Here is a 24,960-nt window from a genome sequence, read left to right as displayed (position 1 = left end):
GACCATTCACCCAAACAATGCTAGGAAGACCAAGTGGTCTGGGTGTGGATCCATAAAAAGTGATTGGTAGAGTAGAACACACCCCACCGCCCCAGCAGCAGCAGCTACAGCCACATTTCTCAGCATTAATAACCCCACAACCCCACCCACCTAAAATCCAATACAAATCCATTCCCAACCCCCAAATGCCAGGGTGGTGCTGGTGGTGGGGGAGGGGTGGACGGCTCCTCCAGGACAGCTGGGTGTATAAAAATAAAAGCCCCCGACCAGCTGTGACTGTGAGAAATGTCCCATCCTCACCAACACCACACCCCTGACTCACTGTGAATTAAATACGCAGACAAATGGAGGGCTTACTAAATTTATACACATGCAGACGAGAAAGATTTACTCACACGAGGGAAAGCGTGAGTGCAGGAGCAGCTAGGGAGACCTGCACTATGGGAGGAGTGGTAGAAGGTAGTGTGTTTAATTGGTTTGCTTGAACAGGGTTGGGCCTTAAGACGCATCAAAGTGAGAAAGACATTTTTATCCAAGTTATTTCATTCTAACAGTTTTTAATAGGGATTTACAGCAGATTTCATGAAAGAATACAAGAAATATGGTCTAATATAAACAGTCTAATCAACTCAGAGTTTAAATCGAACTGATGTGGACATTTTTACCCTATTTTGTTCTAAAGACCAAAGAATTCACTGATAATATGAAAAAAACAAAAACAAATCAATCAATCATCCAATATAGACGTAGTAAAACTTACCTGCAGAATATCACTGAGGTCCAAGAGCATGTCTGAGAAAAACCAGGTCAAGGACACTAAATGTTCAGGTCATGATTTGTATTCTTCCAAACAGTCAAACAGAAGAAGAGCCAGGCTGTCATCGTTTTTAGGTGATCTTGAACAACAGTTCTCCAGGTTCTCTGAAGGTCTTTACTTTTGACGTCGGCTGTTTTTCCCCACTCATTTTCACTCAAGTCCTTGTACATTACATTTCAAAATGTTTGTTAAGCAACTTAAAAGATTGACCTCTGAGTCATTCAAGCATAAAACAAACAAACAAACAAACAAACAAAAAGTTATGTACTCAGTGGATGAGCCAGAGTTTTATCTACATATAACAGCATATTTAGCAAAGAGCTGAGGTTAAATGACACTTTGTTACTGTTTCTTTGGTAAACACCAACATGTTAGTATTTTCTGCAGTCCTAAAAATCTCTTTAGGGCAGATAAACAGTATTTGAAATCATGTCATATCCTGACAGATGCATTTGGCCTTTCAGTTGATTCATCTACCGTTTGCTGAAGCCTCATCAGAAAGGGTCTCAGTAAAAGGATGGCTGTCAAAGTAATTCGTAAAGAAAGAAATGAAGCAATCAAAATTACACAAGAACTGGAATGAAAATCTGTGGCAAAAATGTCCAATTTGTGATGAACAAAAATGAGATTTTTTGCTTCAAATTAACTTCAATATACATGAAGGAAAGAGACAGGACAGCCATCAGCAGGCTACAGCCATCTGTAAAACACGGTAGAAGCTCTGTCATGGTTTGGGTCTATATTTCAGTCTGGTGCTGGAGCTCATGACAAAACTTCTGTAATTATTAATGCAGAAGAGATCCATCAGATACCATCTAATAGCATCTGAATGACAACTTTGTTTTTCAGGATGACAATGATCCCAAACCAGTGCTAATGCACTGAAAGCCAACCTGGATAGAACAAAATAACACAGCAAAACTCACCAGAGCCCAGAGCCCAACATCACTGTGGCAGTGTGGAATCATTTTAACAGAACAAATAAAAAGGTAGCCAGCACCCTCTAGGAAGCCCGAAGAACCATTTTCATGATTTTCAAGCTTGTCTGAATTACAGAAACTCTATTTTTGTCTTATAAATGTGTATTTTTGAGCTTTTTAACTACACCTAGTCCCCATCCTCCTGAAATGTAAAGAAATGATGGGTGGTTCAAGAGTTTTGCACAGTACTATGAATATAAAGACAGTTTTATAGATCCCCCCCCCTACCCACCCACGAAACTAAGCGCAGGTAGATTTCCTGATTGTATGACTTTGCACATGCTCAGAGGGCACCAGCATAACCTTAACGACCAAATTAAAATTCAGTGAACACAAATCAAATGACACCTAAGTGTCACTTTTAACCAGGCGACTCTTCAACAACAATAATAAGGGATTGCATTTATATAGCGCTTTTCGAGACCCTTAAAGCACTTTTACAATTTCACTATTCATTCATTCACACACTGGTGGAGGCAGCTACAGTTGTAGCCACAGCTGCCCTGGGGCAGACTGACAGAGGCGAGGCTGCCATATCGCGCCATCGGCCCCTCTGGCCATCACCAGTAGGCGGTAGGTGAAGTGTCAACGACCGAGACTGTCCAAGCCGGGGCTCGACCTGCCAACCTTCTGATTACAAGACGAACTGCCAACTCTTGAGCCACGATCGCCCAATAGGCCTGACAAAAAGACACAACATGCCTGACCAGGGTCTGGATAGCTTGTCCTCCCAGTGCCCGACCAGCTTGAACACACTGGTCTCTATGGCGACAGGTGCACCTGTCTCCAGGCTGCCTATGTGGATTAGCGGGGCTCCTCTGAAAAAGACCGCACAATGGAATTAGCAGCAGTGCAGATGAAATGCAAAAAGATAATCCCGGCACATCCCGTCTGGAAAGTGCAGATGATTCCATTAATCAGGAAAATAAAGAGCAGCAGGTCCTTCAACACATCTGGACCGTGGGGTGAGGGGGCTACTTAGATCTTATACAACAGCAGGAGATATTTAATCCTCTGATCTCCCCCCTCCTCCCCCGTTACACATCTTAGTGGCTCTTATAATATTTCACATCAGTCACAAGTCCGTACTTATATTAAACAGCATTTGATTGCAGCAGCCATTCCTGTTAATGCTGGTCAATAATTCTTCTTAATGCATTTTGCCTCTAAATTTGCAGCCCTCAGACCTGATGTTTAACTATGAAATTGAGAAGTTGAGATACCTTGGGTTGGGGTGGGGGACATAAACCCTGGCCGATCAATTCAGTGTTATTTTTAAACTCAACAACGACACCAAAGCTTAAAGACAGGTCCATAAAGAAAAGGTTTTCCCACTTTGCCCTGACCTCAATCAATCAGCACCTTTGGGATGAACTGGAGCACAAGCTGTGAGTCAGACCTCATCAGCCAACATCACTGTTGGACCCCATTATTGCCCCTGTGGCTGAATGGGAACAAATCTCAGCTACAAAAACCTGCTGAAAGCCTGAAACACCAAGAGAGTGGAGGAGCAACAGATTAATGCGCGTGGTTTGGACATGAGATGCCCTGCAAAACCAAAAGAACTGAGTAGACTGCTGTGCAAAATAAAACAGGTAAAGGCTGTTGTTGTTGTTTCACACCAGACGCTTTATGGAAATGACCGCCCGTTTGTGTGTCTCTAACTGTAATTATCTGGCAAAAAAATGATCACACCAGGTACCATTTCCAAAAATAACAGTCCGAGCAGTTTTGAGGACAGACCGCCTTAAAAGAGGTAAAAAGACCCAAAGTTTCTGGAGCGAGATCAGAGAGGCGGTGTGATGCAGCCAGGAGGCGGCTGTGGCTGCAGAGTAATTGCCCTACTTTCTGAGTGTGGCCACTCTCAGAAGGACACACTCAGAGGTCCATCAACATGTAAGAAGAGACTGTATTCAGCTGCAGTGAAAGAAGTTAATGATGGTAAAAGGCTTAAATAAATTCTGTATAATTTTATCATTTAAAACCTTGTTTTTGTTTTATTTCAGTAAAAACCTGGTCCTTAGTGCAAGACTCCAGTTCATCCACCGTCAGAAGCAAGCCATTTTAATGCCAACCGTATGTAAGGCCATCCTCCCTTAAAGTAACTTTCTTCTACTCGCAGATCGCTCTGTTAGGCACGTCCCTTCTCAGTGACATCATACAGAACCAAGAGACAAGGCTAAAGATCCAAGGTCAAGATGGATTGGACACATGCAGAGGAGGGACAGTGGATATAACTGGACAAAAGATGTCAAAGATGGATCTTACAGGCAGGAGGAAAAGTAGAAGACAGAGAAGGGTCATGGATATACTGAGAGCACAACAGGATGCTAAGCATAGGATGAGATGGAGGCAGATGATTCACCACAGTGAAGAAGAAGCATAACATAAACAAGAAGTTTATGGGAAACTACAGAATTATGAGACAGCAGGAAAACTGAAAATAGAAAGAATGTATTGAAGGAAGATCAGAAAGACAAATAGAAAATTCACAACACATGAACGATCGGTGAGCGTCTGAAAATGGATGAATGATCCCAACAGTGTGGCCGCTCCTCGTAAATTAAACCCCAGGTTTGACGGATGTTTCCCTTTTTTACCCCACTCTCCTTCTCCTTCCGTCTTTGTCCTCATCCTCCCCTGCGACAACATTACAGAATCACCCAGCTGTGGAAAAGGAAGCGAGCGGAGCTATTTTTACCCCAGTGACACTCTTCAAAACATGCACAAACAGACAGGCCTGCGCCAACACGCGCGCACACACACAAACACAAAAGCCCAGCAAACAATGCAGCAGGAATGCATTACACCCTGCTCGCCTCTTTTCATTAGGCAAACCTATCGCGGCCGTTCTGTGCAGCAGTTACATAACGCAATCACCCTCGGAGGTGAAGTGAGTCAGGAGTGAACCCACACTGAGAGCAGAAAATAAATAAATAAAGAGCTTCTGTGCTTATGAAAAAAGGATGAACCAAAAAGTCCCATTATCCCGATGATGACACATCACTCTCGACTTCAATAAGCTGCCGTTAGCGCTGTATGAAACATTTAGAAAGGCGGTGACAGGCGGCCCGGCCTCCGCAGGCTCACATCAAAAGCAACCTGCTGGCTTTATTGTGCCACCCTCCATCGGTATAAAAGGCGGGTTTGCAAATTTAACTTGCAACTTTGTCTCAGCTAATACTGAACATCTGCTCAACCGCTGCAGGAGGAGCGCAATAGAAAGGAAAGGGTTCCCTGGTGCATGCAGGAAAAGCAGCTCGGTTATGGAGGAAACTTCTTTGATCAGGCTTTCCCTCAGAGAGCATTCTTCATTACATTCATTTAAACCAACACACAGGCAGATGGCTAACTTGCCAGCTTGACACACTTCAAATTTATCATTCTAGTTCAACTCGGCCTGATGTAGTTCCCATTAATCTCTCAATTTTGGCTCTCGGAGTCATGCTAATTTGCATTCCTTGACCCTACACATCAGACAGACACACTTACAGTCTAGAAAGTCAGCTAGCAAACAAAACTACAAAGCTGATGTTTAAGGCAGATGGTGTATTGAGTGGTGAGACCGAGAACTATTTTCTGTTGCGAAAGAGGGACACATATCTGTTTGCCATGAGACAATCGCTTAAAAGATGCCAGATATATGGCACCGCGGACACGTAACACAAGCAGTAAGAGGCATGCAGAACAATATGTTTTGTGTGTTTCTTCTAAGAAGGGACAGAGCTGTGAAGGCAAGCTTCATCCATAAAACAGGATGAAGCACAGCATCGCCATGGTAGGCCATTCAGAGGGTGACTTTCATATAAACACGGGCAAAGACCTTCAATTTGCTGATACTTAATCATTATTTTGCTCTTATATCCAGATGTATTTTCTTTGCAAATGCTCCATAAAAACATTTAGACAAGTGAAATAATGCAGTCGAGCAGGATATGTAAAAGGAACCTATGCTGGACATTTTATCTTATTATTCTGAGCAGAAAGGATACGCGGCGTTCCCTCGGTTCGGCAGACCATGTAGATGCAGGCGGCGATGACGTGGGAGGCTTTGCGGCCACGGGTCAGGTGTTTGATGAGTGCCATCTTGTAGAAGTTCAAAGCTGTGTCCATATGGTGCTGGTTCATCTGTAGCTGGTTCCCCACGATGTTGATGTGCTGTTTCGCTGGGGACACAAACAGACAGACATCAGCTCACAGAAACAAAGAAAAGTACAAGAGTTCTGCAACCTGCAGACTTTTAGGATCGATACAGAAAAGAAGAAAAACAAGTTTCAGGGGAGAGCTCAGCGTGTGACTGCAAGGTTTGTCTCCTGCCTGCATGAGTGCGCCCAGAAGCTGTCATGGAAAATAATTCTTGCATATTGGAAGCTTTGACCTGATGATGACGACATGTGATTCAATAAATTTACAGGGAGAATTTCATGGAAGTCCAAGTGATTTTTTCCAAAGAAATCTGACATATATCATCTATGACTATCCAAGAAGATTTAGTTGAAATGTAAGTGAGAGATGGACACGTGGAGAGTTAGTTTCTTTTCTGTGGATGTGTTTAAGAAGCAAACCATCACATCCAAAGAAAAACATGCCCTCCATACTCGCCTCATTTTAGGTTTATTATGACAGCAAAAATCGCTTTGGCGTCTTCTGGAAAAAAAATTCAGAAAGCTGTTACAATTAAGGGCATCATCCAAAAACAGTAACACACTCCAGCATCCATTCAACCAAAAACAATAAAGTATACCAATCAGACCCAGTTTAAAGTTTAAAGCCAGATATAACTCCCAGATCTAAAAAGTAAAGACAACAATGGTGCCCAAACCTTCCATTCTTTTACAGGAGACTATGGGCAAAAAGTCCATCGGCTCCATTCCTGATGATTTTAAAGGCTCACTCACTCATTTAATCATATTTAACAGAACATTATGTTCATTTTTTTACATTTTGGTCATTCTAAAGTGGCGTACACACAGAAAGCTATTCATCTGTCATGCATCATTCTGTGGCTGATGCTCATACCAAGCTCCTATTGCCTCAGTACCTCTCTAATGAATATACCATGCTGGAATATGTCAATCAGTGATACACTGAGCCCATAAACCCTTCAGTCACTTGCCTCAACAACTAGAAAAGTTTAATTCAGAATTTACCCACTGTGCATCACCAGGAGTTATTTTGCCCACAGTTGCTTAAGCTCAGCAACTGTCATCAACTTTCTCTAGCAACTCAACATGGGCCTGAATTCCATGGTCATTTGGGCTTTTCATGATTTCTCTGGACTTTTATTTTACCAGGATGGAATAATTGCACGGCATACATCTTTGATGCCTTTAAATATATACTGTACATACATTCACTTAAATATTTTAAGCGGTGTTCAAGGTTCTACGGTTTCTTATCTTAATGAGGCTCAGTGTTAACTTTGTGTTACCTTTTGATCATAATTGTGATTGTAATTGACAACAACTGGTAGTTTATCTTCACCAGAATGAATCAGATTTGTTTGACAGCATTCACTGGACCAATGCAGGGAACAATGAGAAAGTCCAAGGAACTCAATCAAGATCTAAGAAAGCGAACTGTAGATTTACACAAAGATCTCTCGAGCCATTTCTAAACAACTTCAGATTCCTAGATCAGTTTAAACAACTGTATATAAGTGCAAGTTACTCAGATGTGTCACCACTTTGCCAACGTCTGGATGAACCCAAACTGCCAGCCTCAGATTAGAGGAAGTTGTTTATAATGTTCAGGGAAAAACCCAGAAATTCCATGGACTGAAAGTGCCGGCCAAGAAAGAAGCTCCAAAATCAACTCTTTCAAACTCGACCTAAATTTGCAGCTGTCCATATGGACGACCTTTGCGACAAGCATTTTAAGGACATCCAGGATATAAAAAAATTTTTTTTTTGAAAAACATGGCAAGAGCAAAAATGCTCAGCTCAAGGCTCCATAACAGGACTTTGCAAATCAATGGGTGACGTCACAGACGCTAGATCCATCCACTATACCGTATATGATAAATCCAAGCAGAACCCTATATGGCAATAATAATCCTTTAGGGAACAGCCTCCCCCAGTAGTACAAGGTGTTGTTTGTTCCGTCTTCCTCACATCAGCCCCAAGCGCTCGGGGCAGATGGCTGACCTGAGCCTGGCTCTGATGAAGGTTTCTTCCTGTTTTAATCCTACTGTCGCCAAGTTCTTGCTCAAAGGGGATCATCTGATTCTCTCTATTATTGTAGCGTTTTTTAAGTTTAAAGCATCTTGAGATGACTGTTATGATTTGGTGCTATATAAATAAAATTGAATTGAATTGAATTACCTCCTATAGGAAAACTAAACAACCCATCAGACAGTAAAACAACAGTCCATGTTCAGAGCAATAAAAAAAGCATTCTGTTAGCAGTTTGCTACATCAGTATGGTGGTAATTACACAAGCATCACTTTATGCCCAGCATCATCTACAAGCATGTCGGGGCACACACACCTGTAGAGAGGCAGACGGATTTCATTATACACACGTGTGCAAATGTAAATGGGCACACAAAGACCTGCATAACCACATCTTTACACGCAAATAACAGAAAAAACACGTTTTCCACAGCTCACTGCACGGACCAGTACAGGTGTAGCCACAGGTGGAGGCTCCAGAGAGACTTTATAATTACAGTGCTGCAATGCATTTCTGTGAGTTCGTGACCTTAGATAAACTCCACATGTCAAACATTCTCATGCACGCAACCAGATGTGTGTAACCTACTAAACTGAGTTGGGTGTCTGGGAATGTGAGAGACTCGGCTCATCGTGTCTCATCGTACTGCTCCAGCCTATGTCAACACGAGCTCGTCAGACATACGCATACCCCATCGCCGTCAGCCTAAACCACGTCTGGATGAGTGTTTGTGGTCTTGATCTCTTGCGTCACCAGCTCTAATAAAACTGTACGTGCTAGTTTAGCAGCAGAGAATTTTATGCACAAAATTGATTGTTGTGGCCTTAGTAAATCCGGTAGAATGAATAATCCTGGGTTATACGTCTTCTCCTATTATTTGACTAATCCTCCTACAATTCATATGCAATAAATGCAGTATGTTTGTCTCTATGTGAGCTCCTGGATTAAGACGCTCACATGTAACTGCAACAGCTCTGCTTAGAGGCCTGACAGAGACGTTTGTTTCATTTCATTACAGTGTTATAGAACTGTGGCGGGAAAAAGGGTCAAATTTTGATCACCAAGTTTCTTATTTTACATAATTAAATGATGTTTAAATGTTTACTTTACGACATGGAGAGAACTGTAACGTTACTGTCAGGACAAAGTTTTCTACAAGATAAATGCGACAGCCGGGGTGGGAGGAAGTCTTTTACTACATCGCCAAAGCACCATCCTATTGTTAAGATGCCAATTGTTGTCCACAGAATAGATAATCGGGTGTAGGTAGCTGCTCTCTAAAGCTGTGTTTGCACAGATGTGGAGAGCCCTGTTTATTCACAGATAGAGGGCAAGTATGAGGAGAAAGGTTAGACCAACCGCTGAGCGCTGAGTCACAGTTAACTGTGTTCACATACAGGAACGGATGATTAACGCCACAGTAAGTAATTAGTGGACATAAGTGGACAGACAGCCAAAACAGGTAAAACAGCTTCTCCGACTATGATGGTTCATTTTACATCTAATTAAAGGTAACAGTAGAGTTATAGGATAGTTAGCCTAAGTTATTTAACAGTGAAAAAAGTACTCAAAAATATACAGTGATTAGTGCAATTACACATCAATTTGTTGGAAGACAAATTCACACATTCTCATGAACTTCGAAATAATCGAGTGAGCACCAGTTTGTGAAAGTCACCATGTTGCCCCGACATACATAAAACATGTTACATATGTGGTTAGAAACAAATCACAGTCACAAATCGCTCTTTCAAACTGTGACCATTTAACATTTGCCGTTTTCTCTCCTCTCTCAGTTGCACCTCTTCCTCCTGACCTAAAGCCTCACCTCCTGAACTTGTCAGGGCTCTAACACAAGTTCAAGTGGCAGGTTGCCCTGCAGTGGAATGAACCTGCCCCCCCGACCATACACACACACACACACACACACACACACACACAACACAGACATCACATGGGGATACAAGTCAGAGAACGGTTGCATTACAGAAAAAAAAAACACTGAAATGTACACTACAATGGGAAAGTGCAAGAGGAAAAAAAGAGACCTCTGCTCATGCTGGGCTATAGAGGACAGCATGAGAACAGGAAACAAAAACTCTGCACAGAAAGCAGATAAATGTCCACAGTACAACATTATGTTTACACCTGAAAACATGCATAAACATGTTTATTTATTCCTGATATTGTCGCAATCACTTATCATCAGCAGATCAGACATGCAATCCTCCAGTCTCTGGACACCTGAAAAGCAACAACAGCAGCTTGTTATTAGCTAACATTAGGCCCGAGTGTCCTCAAAATCCCACAATCACTGTGATAAACAGTTTGGAACCAAAATATTTTTAAAATGGGGGCTGCCCCCCAATACAAGGTTTTAAAAAAGGGAAGAATAAGGCACTGAAGTTGTTGCATCCTTTGCGAAAATGTTCACTGCCATCCTCTCCAACCAAGTTTGCGTCACAGATAAGTAGGACAGAGTCTCAGGATGCAGCTTTAATTAGAGCTCTTCCTCACAGGTTAAAGTTAGATTACTGGCCTTTACCTCACTCTTCAGCTCAAACCCCCAAACACTCCGTAATCGGAGGCTCTAAATAAAAAAAATAAACACCACCTTATAACATTCACACCGACACAAACTGGGACACCCTGAAGGAGAGTGGCATTTACACATACATCTGATGGAACCATCCAGGGAGCTATAAATGCACTCCAGTCTGTTTTTCTTTTTAAAGAGGTAAGATAAGGACAGCAAAGACGAACATGTACACCGCTCAACAAAGTGGAGGAGATATAGGCCAGTTAAATCTTTCAGTGTCTCACTGACAGCCGTATTAAACCAAACACGGTGTTTGCAGTAAAGGAAGAAGAAGGCAGAAAATGTGACTGGACGTGCGATGCTGAAGTACAGACAGTCTGAATGAATGAAGAGTTCATTAATGGCAGATTGACTTTTTTAGAACTGGCCTGCATCGTTGTTACAATCAGACACGAAAGGTTCAAGAATATAACAACAAGGGATCTGATCCATCTAATCGCCCTTTTCTAGTTTTCTAAATCTCTTTTTTTGCTAGTTTTTCTCCTGTTGATTGGCTGTATGGAGGTTTCTCACGTGACACCATCCTCACATTGCTCAAGAGTTGTGAAGTGATACAACTACCAGTTGCACAAGGAAAATGTATTCCCACACATGCTGGTCAGTGGTTACTGGCTGTCATTGGAGAAAATTGGTTCCAAAGAGGGTGCTGCACCAAAAACCTTCTTGTGATTGCTTTTTGTTGCTAGCAGATTAGCGCTGCCACATGTAGTTTGCATGGAAGGCACCACTCAGTAACTACAAGCTAACTAGTGGAAAAAAGTGACGAGGTGTGACTCAAACTGGAAATAAAGAATATTCACATAAAAGCCAACTTGGTGTGCTGAAGCCAAAACATGAAAACAAACCCAAACACACTTGCAACACAGTAAAAGAGTATTTACATAGAAAAACACACATTTGGAACACTATCACTATCAGCCTCCGCAGTGTGGGAACATCTTGACAGCGAACAAAACAAAAGGCAGCCAACATCCAAAGAAGAGCTCTGAATTCCTTCAAGAAGCCTGACAGCTGAAGACTACTCAGAAAAATATCAAGCTGCTGTAGAGAGCTCAGAATGTGCTGAAGAATAAAGGTGATCATCCCAACTAATGTCCACACTATGTCTTTGTCCCGTCTTCCTTCCCTAACAGTCGCAGCAGATGGCCCCGCCCCTCCCAGAGCCTAGTTCTGCCGGAGGTTTCTTCCTGTTAAAAGGGTGTTCTTCCTTCCCACTGTCATCAAGTGCTGCTAACAGGGGGTCATCTGATTGTTGGGGTTTTCAGTTTCTCTATATTATGGCAGGGTCTTCACCTTATAATATAAAGGACTCTAAATAACTTAAAATCAAACATATATAGATAATTGACCAATATCATATTTCTTAAACCATTAATCATTAGTATTATCTTATAAACCCTATAACTATTGAGCTTTCCTATATAATGTATTTCCATGCTTTTCTAAATGTTTCAACAAATCACTGTACCCATTTCTCATTTTCTTGGTAAAATACAAAGAAATGAAGGATGGCTCAAGACTTAGTACAGCATTGTATTGCTACATCATAACTTCATATTGAGCTCAAGCGTGTTTTCACACTAAAATTTTCGCCTGAAGCGGTCTTTAAATCTACATTCCAGTCATCACGCCTACACTGCGGCACACCGTGGACCAATACACGAGGGGCTGGTGATACATTATTGCCCAACACAAATACAGGAGGAGGTGGGGTCTCCGCTGCCAGACATGATTCAGTCGGTGGGGAGACAGCGAAGGCGCAGACGGCCACTGGGGAGCCTTTCCAGAAGAAAGTAGGAGGAAGAGAAAGAAAGAAGAAGAGTTGTTTCTCTCTCAGAGACGCCTGCAGACTCAAACAGCCACAGACGCCCATAAATCTGCCCACACGTGTATACACCATCACCAGCTCACTGCTACTGGCAAACACAAGCCACCAACACAACACAGCATCCCACACACAAAACCAGTGCTCAGCTACTAGGAAATATTTAAGAAGATCAATGTTACTCTCAACCCTGCATAGTAGAACTGAAGCATGCACAAGCATGGTTAGCGTAGCATACAGACTAAAGACAAAAACTTGATCTACTGGCATTACTAATAACCAATACACGAGGACAACACCGTCCCTCACTTGTTTCTTTTTAAGTCATTTTCCATTATTTCAGCATATAAACCTGTGAAAAAAAGTTGGAAGCACAGTCGCTGTATAAAAAGATGGACAGCATGACAGCTCCGCAAAAAAGAAGCCAGAACGTCTCGACCATCCCCTGGTGGTCAGCTGCAGTACAGGTCATAAATCCTGTTGCCCTCCAAATGCTAATTTTTGCTGCTCCCTTATAGGCCAGCAACTGCATTTGTGTGCGTATGCATTTCCCTTTGGACAGCCTACCACTGCAAACATGCTCGTATGCATTCCTCCAATACCTCAAATGTATGTTATGGATGTGGAGGATGCTGTGCATCAGTCAAACCTGATTGGTTGACAAGGGAACTGAAATAGGTAAGCGTGCGAGAGGGGAGTTCTCCGGGACTAAGAGAACCCCCCACCCCTCCCCCAAAAAAGACTAAAAAATACACAATGAAAAACAGCTCTTCAGCTCTTTGTATACTTCTCTGGTCCACACACCAACAACCGCACAAGCAAGAAAGCCCACTGAGTAGTTGTACCACATATTCATTGACAACAGATGCTGTGTGTTCCCCTGAATAACCCAGAGGAGGTGGCTGAGGAGAGGGAGGTCTGGGCCATGGTGTTTTTATGTTTGTCTCATATCAATATAATGATTAATATTAGCATTAGAACTGAATTGTGAATAGGAAAATAAATCAATAGTTTTCATTAACAAGGTTAATTTAAAATACAACACCAGTATTTAAAGAGCCTCGAGTATCTTAAGAATAAACATCACATTCATTTACTACATGGTGTGAAATATGGAGGTCTGAGAGGCTGACTAAACACTGTTTAGCATCCTGTGGAATAATTTAACCCACTGTTGGAGATTTCAACAGGAGTTTGGTTTGACTCTCCCAAAATTGATCCTGGCATGTATGATTTGTTTTACTTTAAATACATAAATAATATAAATAGTTGCAGTAAAATTGAAAACTTCACTGGGAACTAAGGACATCAAATGTCATACATTAAAAATCATCCCCTTCATGACTCAAATTAAACTTGGACTCATTATTTTACTTAAAATAACTGATATTACGGCTATTATGGCTCGCTCTATCAACAAAGTTTATACGTGGAGGTGAGTGAAACTCTAGGAGATCTTTTCATTCATTTTCAACATTCAACCATTCACACAGAAAGTCATGCAAGTACTTTTTCCTACATTTAACTGCTTTTAATCCAACAATCTCATACGCAAGCAACGTGGCATCTTTGGCTATCTGCCTGTTCATGAATGAATGTGCACGACTTCCATGCAAAGGGTTTATTATTATATAAACATCATTAGTTAAAGCCTTGATTATACTTCACTGTGGACACACACACACACACACACACACACACACACACACACACACACACACACACACACACAGCTGGAAATCTGATGACCAAGTAGTCATTCCTGCTATACTTCCAAGTCCACTTGAAGTCTTCCACCATGTGTAGTTGGTGCACTGTGGACCACATGGTCTGCACGGTCACCAACATGAGGACAGGCACTATTTTGACATGCACTCTCGCACTCACTGTGATGATCAAATGAACGTGATTCATACCGAGCGGACCTCAGTGGACTCGCACAGTGAGGTCACTCAGTAATCAAGGCTTTATGTATGAAAACTAATCTTGACCTCAGCTGGGGACCGGGCAGCTCCTCCTGCTTCCTCTCCACCACATGATGATGTTCAGTGTAAAAACATGGACGAGGCTGCCCTCCGTAGCGTCAGGGTATTTAATGTAAACCCAAGTTGTTTGACAACAGAGCGAGGTGTTTTTATACTCTTATGTTGTTCCCAGTTATATCCACACTGTATCTCCTTGCTGATGAGCATGTATAAGCTGCAAGCTTATCCTTTCCTAAAAGTTCAAACCATCCTTCAGACTCCATGTGACAGCAGAATAAAGCCCCCCACACATACACAAACAGCATGGTAGAAATATCCTACATACAAGCCTCCATCCTCACCCAGTTACAAAACACACACGCAGCATTTAACAGCAGTATTCCTCAATCCACACCCTCCTATCGCTCCCTGCTAATCCCCTGCATCCATGCGCACACTGCCGTTACTCAGCGCCTGCTGCAGTCTGACAGCCCTGTGACTCCGTGGCTCTGTCGCATTAAACATCATCAGCTGAGCAGACGGTCGTCGCTGCGGTAACCAGCTGCTGGCAGTCGACGTCTGGGCTCTCTGTCCGGCTGCCAGCAGCCAAGCGGTTGCTCGTCTGTGTCTGCAAGTTGCTGATGCGTTTTTAGACTAAAGTCCCGTGTCAGCAAGAGCTCCAGGGACACCCACCAAGACCCCTCGAGGTTCCCACAGGGGCCCCCAGCACTTCAATTTAGAGCATGACAGGTTGATAATATCAGCTGACAGCAGCTTATCCTACACACAAAGAAAATCCAAAAGAGGAAAAAGAAAAAAAAAATCCATTCTGGGAGGACACTGGAGTCAAAGTGAATACTGATTTTCCCATTTGGAACAACTCTCACACCACCTCGGATGAAGAGAGCATGCTCAAATGTACTAGAAACACTCTGCTTTCAGAAAGGTGAGCTTTTACGTCACTTGGTTAAGTGGCAGAAAATGTGCAGCTCCTCAAAGCTTTACAGCACATGATGGTGACTTTAAATTCACTGTTAAGACTGTTTTGGCTCACCATTGCTGCTCTCTCAGTGGTGTTTTCACCACAACACTCAGCTGTTTTCACAGAAAACACTAAAACAAAAATCTTGCTGGGTACTACCAAAAAAGGCATAACACCAAAACAGTAAGCACACACAAAAACTAGAAGTTGGGGTGCTTTCACAGCTGTGGCGTTTAGTCTTTTTAATCCCAGCTGTGGTTCTTTCTTCCACCCCGACACATCTGGCCAATAAGGGGACTGAACATCCTCACGTGGTTTGTAGTGATGCCGTTTGGTTTAATTGGATTTTTCTCTGTGTGAAAACAAACCAAGCTACAAAACAAAAGCTACAAGTTTACAAACTCACCAACTGATTCGGACCAGAATAAACGAACTACAAGTGAAAAAACGCCTTTAAAATACTAGCAAATTTAGCAGCTGAAGAGTCAGGCTTCCCCTCACCCACAGCTGATGGCAACCCCTCCCTGAGCCTGCTTCTGCTTGAAGTTTCTTGCTGTTAAAACTTTATTTGCCTCAATACATTTTTATGTAAAATGACCTTTTAAAACACTTCTAACCCAACATTAGCTGGGATAGCTCCAGCCCCCTCCCACAACCTCATATTGGATAGATGAGGATTTTCAACTAAATAAAAGCAGCTTCCGTACAGAAATAACCGTCACTTACACCAAGCCTGACAACACACAATCACATGAGCATGCATGTGCTGGTCTAAATGACAAGCTGAGGTTGAGTCACACGATGTGGTACGACATATCATAGATGGATACAAGTGATTGATAAAAACCCACACTGGAGTCTGCAAACAGAGCCTCACAGTTTTCCCTTAAAAGGCAAAAACTCCATAAGAGACTTGTTCTAAATGACAGTTTATTATTATTCACAACTTTTACAAACTTAAAGCTTTATCACGTAAAAAGCTTGACCACACACACTGCTTATTGGGACTATCTTTTGGGGTTTACAGTGTTCTTGTGAACTCTCCTGGTACATAACCCTGCTGAGTGCTGGGTGTAATGAACAAACACTATAATAGTTTCATACTGTTCTAGATCGAAAGCAAGCTGCTGCTGTGGCTCAAAGCTGCACTTCCGAGAGGAGGGCTTTGAGCAAACAGCATAAAATGATTCAAAGTAAACCTCCTCTGAAAATATAAAGACTTTAATCACTCGAGTGAAGTCAAAGACACCAACGTGTTGCAACGGAGCTGCTTTCAGAGGAGAAGTTTACACTCGACATGAAATAAGATTAAATGAATTATTGATGCCCGTGCAAAAGACCTAAAGTCGTCTCCTCCTTCATTTATTGCCCAAGCTGCATTTTGCATGAACACACAAAAACGCAACCTCGGATCACGTGTTGAAGGGTGATCCCGACACTAAAGAAGCAAATGAAGAAAACAAAGTTTGCAGTATGCAGCAATACCACGTGCAATGTAAATACAAACAGAATGCATTGACTTGCAAATCTCAAACCTATATTTCATAAACAATAGAGCATACAGATGTTTCAACAACTATTTAAAGCGCCTCCGTACTATCACAGATGCAGGCTTTTGAACTGAGGGCTGATTTCAATTCAGCTTCCATTTTCCTCAGTCGTGAACTTTGGCCCAGAGAAGGCAGCGTGTGCACATGTGGCCTCTTCGCTGCATGACAGAACTTCAATCTGCATTTATGGTTGGCACGGGGATTTGTGTTTGAGTTCTTGAGACAATCCGCTGATTTGCATGAGAGAATTATGCGTGTTATTAAAGCAGTCCCACAAGCACACAACATCCAATCCATCTAATACACAGATTTCTCCAGCATCTCTCAGTCTTTGTATGATATTATGAGACATGACAATTTTACACTAAGGAACATTATTTTGAAATTGCTCTACTATTTGTAAATGTGTGAATGTGGAGGTCCTCTGTCTCTGTAAGATGCTATTTTTATGTCCAGTCATGTTACTGATTTGCTGCCAGCGCACAATGCTCCAGCTCTTTCTTTGGAGTGCCTACGTTTTCAGCTTTTTGTTGTTAAGTAGTAAAGTCTCAGTTTTCTGTGTTCTATTGTAAAATTAAATGTGTGTTTATGAGATCTGCAAACAAACCATTATGTTTTTATTTATATTTCACACAGCATCGCAACTGCTTTTGACTTGAGGTTACACCATGCACCTTAAACTCCCGTAGGCTTTTAAGGTGGAGTGTGGTGCCATCTAATGGCCACTCACCTCTCTGCAGCGTCTGAGCTCGGGATGCCTTGCCCATCCCTGAGAAGTGCCCGTCACCAAAGGATGGATGTCTGGCTCCATCTGAAGGACAGAAGATGCACAGAAACAGATTTTCAGCAAAACACTCAAAAAGTGTTTCTCTCTTCTTTTTTCTTTATTTAGTTATTTAGAAACAAGAACTTTGCCGTTATTCCTGGAAATAGATGGCCAAATTTCCTGTCTTAGCATTATCATCTTCATTGTTTGATATTTAAAAATGTATACAATGTCCCACCAAGCACAGAGTTTACTCAGACATTTCATTAACTAACATGAAAAAATAAAGCAGAAAGCTTCCATGTTTCACAGTCACACACAAAGGCAGAAAACCACAATCATCTATAATCAAAACAGCTTTTGCAGTCCATTTTTAGCTCGCTGCTGCAGCTTTAAAACAAAAAGTAAATCCTACAGTTTCATTTCTTTACACTTAAGAAGCCATCGCCAGATCCTCCTATAACCAGGGCCATCACAGGTGACCCTCTGCACCCGCCCGCCGCCTGTTTGACCCGCTGCCCTCTGGTCAGCGCCTCAGGTCAATCAGGTCCCACACCTCGACACTCACAAACAGCTTGTCCCCCCAACCAAAAGTAAACACTCCGTTATAGCTTATTTTACTCCAGTGTAACCATATTTTACAAATTAAACATCACATTGTATTAAATAAGACACAAACCCAGCAATTAAGACCATAAGCTCATTGGGAAAGTTTACTGAGGACATACAGAGTGAGAGTGAACAGTAAGGCTCTTTCTCACACTTTCATTTGACCAAATCTCTTGTGGAAACCACAGAGATCGCCATCTACTGGCCATGAAAAAGAATGTAGGTTCTGATGCCACTTTTCAGACCTTGGTAGCAAAGTCCATCTTTTTTTATGCAGTCTATGCTTCTTTGATGTCAGCAGTTGAATTTGTCCAGTTTTCTTGTAGTCAGACTGTGTAAACAGTAAAATCATTAGACACAAACCCAAAGCCATCAGTATTTTATTTATACCAGCAGTGGAGCATTTTGATCCACATGATCACCTTCAGCCACAAGCAGCATTTAGAACAGAGATTTCATTTGGCACTAATTGCACACTCTTTGTTACTCTTTAGTCCAAAGTGACAATGCTGCAGATTAGAGCTTTTAGAGTGCATTTTGGTCTGACATTGTTCCATTATAAATGTTATCATTCTGCCTCCTGGTAGCTAGCAGGAGGCAGAATTGCAAATATACAGGACAGCGACGAGCACCTGGGTATCCCACAGGCCCATGGCAACCATAATAACGATGCACAAAAGTCAGCCACAGCCAGTTTCTATGCAACTTTCCTATGCTCATTCGGGGGGTTTCCCCCCTGGACCCCCCATGCTTCCCCATTTAGAAAAAATGTTTTTTGTTTCTAAAGCTAAAACTCTTTTATGAGAACTGAGTGTAATTCGTCTAAACAACTCTTATAGTGGTGTCAACTATGCATCTTGGGACGAGAACCAGCGCACCAAAGCTTCCAGTCCAGCCCTCTATACAACTTTGCAAAATAGATGCAGTTAAGTCTCAAATTTCTCTCCATCACTGCAGCTGTCACATTTTACAGTTGTTTTTTTTAACCAACGAAGCCAATACATACCTGAAGTAATTACATTTTTATTGTTAATATTCCATGAAATAACAGAAAAGTTCCAGTTTTTCACTCATTTATAAGAGAATTGTTTATTTACTTTTTATTGACAACAGGTGCACAGTAAAGTTCGGGTGAAAGGTGAGTGCTGACTAGGCTGCGCCCTGCTTTAGCTTTGTTAAATCGAGTAACTGAACTGAACATCGTGAGCATGTGTGTGCTGTTGGTGCCTTGGAGCTCTAAATCACTGTCTGGTTGAACCGATCACAACTTTCAGACATGTGTACAGCATGTGAGGAGGTGTCTAATCTTTGCGCCCAATCTGTAAGCAAATGATGACTCTGGGCACTTTTTCTTTTTGAGCTTGCATTTACTTTACATGGCTGTGTCTTTTGTCCCATCTCCTTCCCCTCAACCCCAACAGTCTTGGCAGATGGCTGCCCCTCCCTGAGCCTGGCTCTATCACACATTTCTTCCAGTTAAAAGAGAGTTTTTGCTTCCCACTGCAGCCAAGTGTTTGCTCATACAGGGTCATCTGATTGTTGGGGGTTTCTCTTGATTATTGTAGCCTCTTTACCTTACAATATAAAAGCACCTTGAGGCCCTTTAAGAGCGCAGTTCTTCTTTCTGATTGGCTGACGCTGGTAAACAAAGCTTATAGTAGTGAGAAGGCTGAGCTTTCAGCTCTCGGGAATTATTTGCACACATTTTGACTTATGTACAGTGGATATATAATTCGAGTACACATGTACACAATAGAAAACCCTATTTTCATGCAAACTGTCCAGTCAGTGAGTCCACTAGTCTGTCCTTCATGTATTGGTTCAGCTCAAACCCACACAGGAAAGAAATCCACAGTAGATCTAGAGAAACAGCAGAGCAACAGGCAGCAAATGTCCTGTCTTTCTCACCTTCTGCAGAGACAAACTGTCCAACAGCCAGCGACCCTCCACCTCCCGTCTCCACAAACTCCACTTCAGACACAATGATGTTGTCCTCCAGCACAGAGCCGCAGCCCATGCATACCGCATCGCCGCGTGCATGGTCGACATCAATGTCCGAACTGCCACAGTTCTTACACACCTTGGAGCTCATGGTGTCGTTCCTCAAGTCTCAAAGCCTGATGGGAAAAGATAAGGCCAGTAAATACAGGAAGTAGCTTAAGTACATAACTGGCTCCCTACATAGAAAGAGGAAAGGAGCCACCTTGTGTCTCTGTAGTCGGTATGCGTTTCATTGTGGTCCACTGACATCTTTTGTTTTTTGTACCTTTGATTATACATGTGTGCAGTTATGCTGCCTCTCTTTTTGGGCAGTTTGCAAAATTTTATAATCACTTTGGGTCTTTGGATTTACATTCTGTTAAGAAATGTTACCAGTTATGTCACAGGGACCATGTGATTAGCACTGTCTACTGTAGTGTAATAGGGATCTGGACGAGCATGTAACAAACTAGCTGTGTTTAGGCACTTCCAGGATGAGGTTTGCTTTCTTAAAATCACCACGTATAATAACTGACGAGTCCAAGTTTGTCTGCTTTGCACACAGTATCGGATCATCAAGTGTATGCATGTTTTGATGCTAAAACTTATATTATATTACACTTTCAAATTCCCGGAGCTCCTCCCTGTTCAGTAATCCAAGCATGAGGTCAGCAGGGCGCAACACAACACAGGTGGTCTCTAACTTGTGGCCCCCTGGGAGGGTAATCCCTCGAATACCGGAGGCTATTGCATGTAAAAGAGAATTGTACCCCGCCGTATCAGTACTTTTACTCGGATTACAGAGGTCTATAGGGTAGTGCTTCTCCCACTGGCAGTCCATCTTGTTGGTTTCATGATGCAGCCTCCTGCAGCGGTTGTGAACAACTTGCTCGCGGCTCTCCTCCCATTAGCCGGCCAGCTACGTGGCACTGGTCAGCAGCCGCCGGCTAACTCGGGTTTTTCTAACTTTTCTTGCCTAAAAGCGAGACCTATTCAATGCACAAGCTGACTCACTGGTCCCTGAATTGTCTCGCCTCTTTGTGTCCTTTTGATTAGATTAATTGATACTGTTGTTAGCCGAATGAGCAGCACACTGTTCACATGGGGCTGTTAACAACAAGGAACGAGAAGCTAGCCCAGCGCTGCTACCGGCAAACTCGCTGCAACGATCACTCATGCTAATACCAACACGAAGTCATGCGTATCCGAAATAAAGAAGCGTCACGAAAGGCTACACAAACACACACATATAATGTGTGCTGACAGCATTCATACCTCTATTCTGGTGAAGTCAGCGGCAGCATGCAGCCACGAGTCAGCCTCCTCGGCTCTAGTGTTTTCGACAGACGCTGATTTGAAAGTATTTCTCATTGACTGTGGTGCTTCACTGTTTGTAACTGTAGTCTCTGGAGAGCAAACAGAAGCGTGACAACAAACAGATATTTCAGAAATGCTGTTAATGCTGGAACAATCCTTAACACAACACACCCGACGTGAAAACATGTGCGTTTGATGCCCAGGGAACTCGGGCGAGACCAACTCTGCCGTGAGGGGTGTTACTATGTCAACATTATGGTAAATGGTAAATGGCCTGTATTTATATAGCGCTTAACATTATATTTATTTCAAACTTTTTGATATTCATTTTGAGTGAACTATATGTTGTGTGACGAAAGATTATCAGTAATTGAAATATATTTCATACAAAAAGTTTATACCATAGATATGATCACCGAGGTTATTTGTATTATGGTACGTCCCCTGTCGCCGGTTTCCAAACTAACAGGAAATATAATAAAATAAAAGTGTCCCATATCCGTTTCGTTTTTCCTTCGTGTGTTTTTTTTTCACATCAAACTTTTCTGTTGCATTTGGGCGTACTTAAAAATCTTAAACCCACAATTAGGCTAAACAATAGCAACAGCCTATGTGTATTTAAAAAAAGAGCAATAAGCTAAATTTATTGTTATATAGGGTGGATAGAATATTTTCATTATCCAATGAGCAATCGAAAAGTTTAAATTAGTGTAAATTAAAGTTTATAGACTAGACTGGAACCAGAACGAGAGAATTTTTAACAATACAAATATTAAGATTTGGTAATAGATGTGAACGTAAATCTCAATATGAAAATGTGAAAATGAATAAATATATAAATATGACAAAATGTGGTCATTAAAAAAATATAAGAAACGTTTCATTAGGTGTTAGGGGTTCGTATTTTCTTTAACCCACGTAATTAAACATTTTAGTTACATAAAACATGTGAATTTTTATTTTATATACTGTATACTGTAATAAATAAGTATTTAGTCCAACAAGTATAACATCCAGAAAGCTACACAACATGAGGTGGTTCATGTCTAACCTCAGTTTCTGACAGTATTCATCCTTGCTGAGGCTCCACTGGACCACAGCTGTGCACATACAGATGTACTGTATCTGTAAACTTCAATAATGTGGTCAGGATATTCTCTGAATGTTCCAAGAACCAGTAAACACAAAATATAAAAAGTTTGAATTGTCCCTCATCTTCCAAGGTGGAGTGGCACATTCCCTCTTGACATCTGATTTCCCTGCAACCATGACCGTTTCCTTTTGGCTGGTTAAACCCTTAACATTGCTACATGGATATGAATGCACAATGTAAGGAACATACAAGCAGGACTAAGTAGATACAATTTTCATATGAAAAACATTGGGCCTCACTCAGTATGTGTATGGAAACATTCTTATCTCGTGTAAAAAACAAAACAAAAAAACAAATGCACACACAAAAATACAGAAAACCTGTACAAATTTAGTTTTTGTGTTTGTTAGTGGATCTGAATCATCCATATACTGCCATGCCTCTACTTCTCTTTGATTTGGTTCACATTGTTGAAATGTTTCTGTTCATAGTTTTTGAACAGAACTTCTACGTGCATACATTGATGTGAAAAAGTGTTTCAGATCATTAAACAAATTTAAATATTAGACAAAGATAAAAAAAAAAAAAAAAGTAAACACAAAATGCAGTTTCTCAATCAAAGTGTTTATTATTTATGTTAAGGTGCGTGGCGAGAACGGGGCCCAAATGCAGGACTTTCCAATCCTGCAGGATTGTGCTGGTGGTCCAGGTGTGACAGGAAAACAACTCCAACACTCGACATTTACAAACACTTCGCTCCTGTGACACACAAGACAAGGTACAGAGATCAGAGCGGTGAACTCAGAGAAACACACGTACAGACTATTTCCACTCAGAGCTGGGACTTCACTTACTTGGTAACTCAACAATCCAGCGTTGACTGAAGCTCAGTCAAACAGTTAAGTAGTGGCCAATCTAGACGGCAGACAGGTGTGGCGGCTTCAACACGGGAAACACCTTCCGGCCTGATGGCGCCCATAAACTGGCACGCTAGAATACACACACACACTTAAAGGAAGAAGCAGGGGACTGGGAGCGGAGCCAAAACAAAACATAAACAAACATACATACATACAGGCAGGTCGAACATAGGAGACTCCCAGACCATCACAATTTAGCAGGGAAAACTCAAACCTACATCATATTTAGAGAAAATAAAGTAAAATGAATATTTTAGAGAGAGGGACTGAGAGAGAGACACAGAGAGAGAGAAATAAAACCCTTTTGCAGCACTTATGTCACAGTAAGGCAGATATAAAAGGTACAAGACCAGTTCTAGGTTTGCAGCTAAGAAGGTCACACTTAACCCTCCACAGTTCAAGATAGTTTTAGTTAACCAAACTTTGTTCCAAATTACAAACCTAGATTATTCTTTAAGATTTACTTCTTAATTTAGGAATCAGATTTAATCTAAAACCTTCAGTTTCAGATTCTACTTATTTAAGAGAATCAAAGAGTCTAAGACCGATCTGTTCTGTGCAGGGCTGATAAAGCCAACGTAGTGCTATGAGCTCATTTAACTTTAATCCCTCTGAGCAGTTTGTGTCTTTCCTTGCATGAGAAAAAAAACTCTTATCAAAACTCAATTTGGTGCATTGAGCCTTTAACACAGAGTTCCTATAGAAATTTAGTTTGACTCAAAACAAGAAAATAACATCAGCATATAAAATCACTCAATAGTCAGGGAGGATAAATCACAGGTTCTGACTCCAGCTTATTGGTCAGAAGAACAATCTGTCACCTATAAAATTCCATTTCTCCTCGTTATAGTTGTTTCTACTTTCAGATCAAAAATGCAGATGAAGAGAAAAGATGGGTTTTAGCTGTTAAAATGAAGTCGATTTGATTTAGTTATTAAATATAAATCAAACCAAAAGCAATAATGTATTCAATACAGTTAATATCTGAATGGGCCCTGGGGCACTTTGTAGTGGAAAAGTTGGGGCCCGAGGTCAAAAGAAGGTTAAGAACCCCTGCTTTAAACCACTGCATCTGACGCGTTGCATTGCACTGGACGCAGCTGCTCAGCCATGGAAACTCGGTCCTTGAAGCGCTCTGTTCTTGATCTGTTATTTGCCTCAGCTTATGCTATAACCTCGTCGTGTGATTTTATAAGACCTACCGCTTCTTGGCTGTTGCTGTCATTCCCATTTGCTTCTACCACTCACAGTTGAGTTCGGAATATTTAGTAGGTAAGACATTTCATGACTGGACTTGTTGCACAGATGGTCAACCTATCATGGTACCGAGCTGGAATTCACTGAGCTCCCATTCTTTCATAAATGTTTGTAGAAGTCTGCATGC

At 41.7% G+C, this 24,960-nt stretch overlaps 1 protein-coding gene and 1 long non-coding RNA gene across 2 annotated transcripts in view; both read right to left on the bottom strand.

Moving 5' to 3' along the window:
- Window positions 1–21,796, bottom strand: part of brf1a (BRF1 general transcription factor IIIB subunit a) — a 125,071-nt gene extending 103,275 nt beyond the window's left edge. Inside the window, exons 1-5 of the mRNA XM_082517233.1 lie at window positions 21,522–21,796; window positions 20,175–20,383; window positions 17,622–17,702; window positions 5,790–5,963; window positions 761–792 (exon numbers count right to left, since the gene is read on the bottom strand). Of these exons, the coding sequence (XP_082373359.1) occupies window positions 761–792; window positions 5,790–5,963; window positions 17,622–17,702; window positions 20,175–20,358 (471 nt within the window). The 5' untranslated portion in view covers window positions 20,359–20,383; window positions 21,522–21,796. The remainder of the gene's footprint in view (window positions 1–760; window positions 793–5,789; window positions 5,964–17,621; window positions 17,703–20,174; window positions 20,384–21,521) is intronic.
- A 1,517-nt stretch (window positions 21,797–23,313) lies between these two features.
- Window positions 23,314–24,949, bottom strand: LOC309696125. The gene is made up of 3 exons (XR_014273341.1): window positions 24,779–24,949; window positions 23,511–23,790; window positions 23,314–23,415 (listed from the first exon to the last, which is right to left on the bottom strand). It is a non-coding gene; the product is annotated as an uncharacterized lncRNA (long non-coding RNA).
- Between the last annotated feature and the right edge of the window lie 11 nt (window positions 24,950–24,960).

The sequence above is a fragment of the Aulonocara stuartgranti genome, assembly GCF_965226115.1.
Source record: "Aulonocara stuartgranti genome assembly, chromosome: 19".
Classification (NCBI taxonomy): Eukaryota; Metazoa; Chordata; class Actinopteri; order Cichliformes; family Cichlidae; genus Aulonocara; species Aulonocara stuartgranti.
This window is presented reverse-complemented; position numbering and strand designations above follow the sequence as displayed.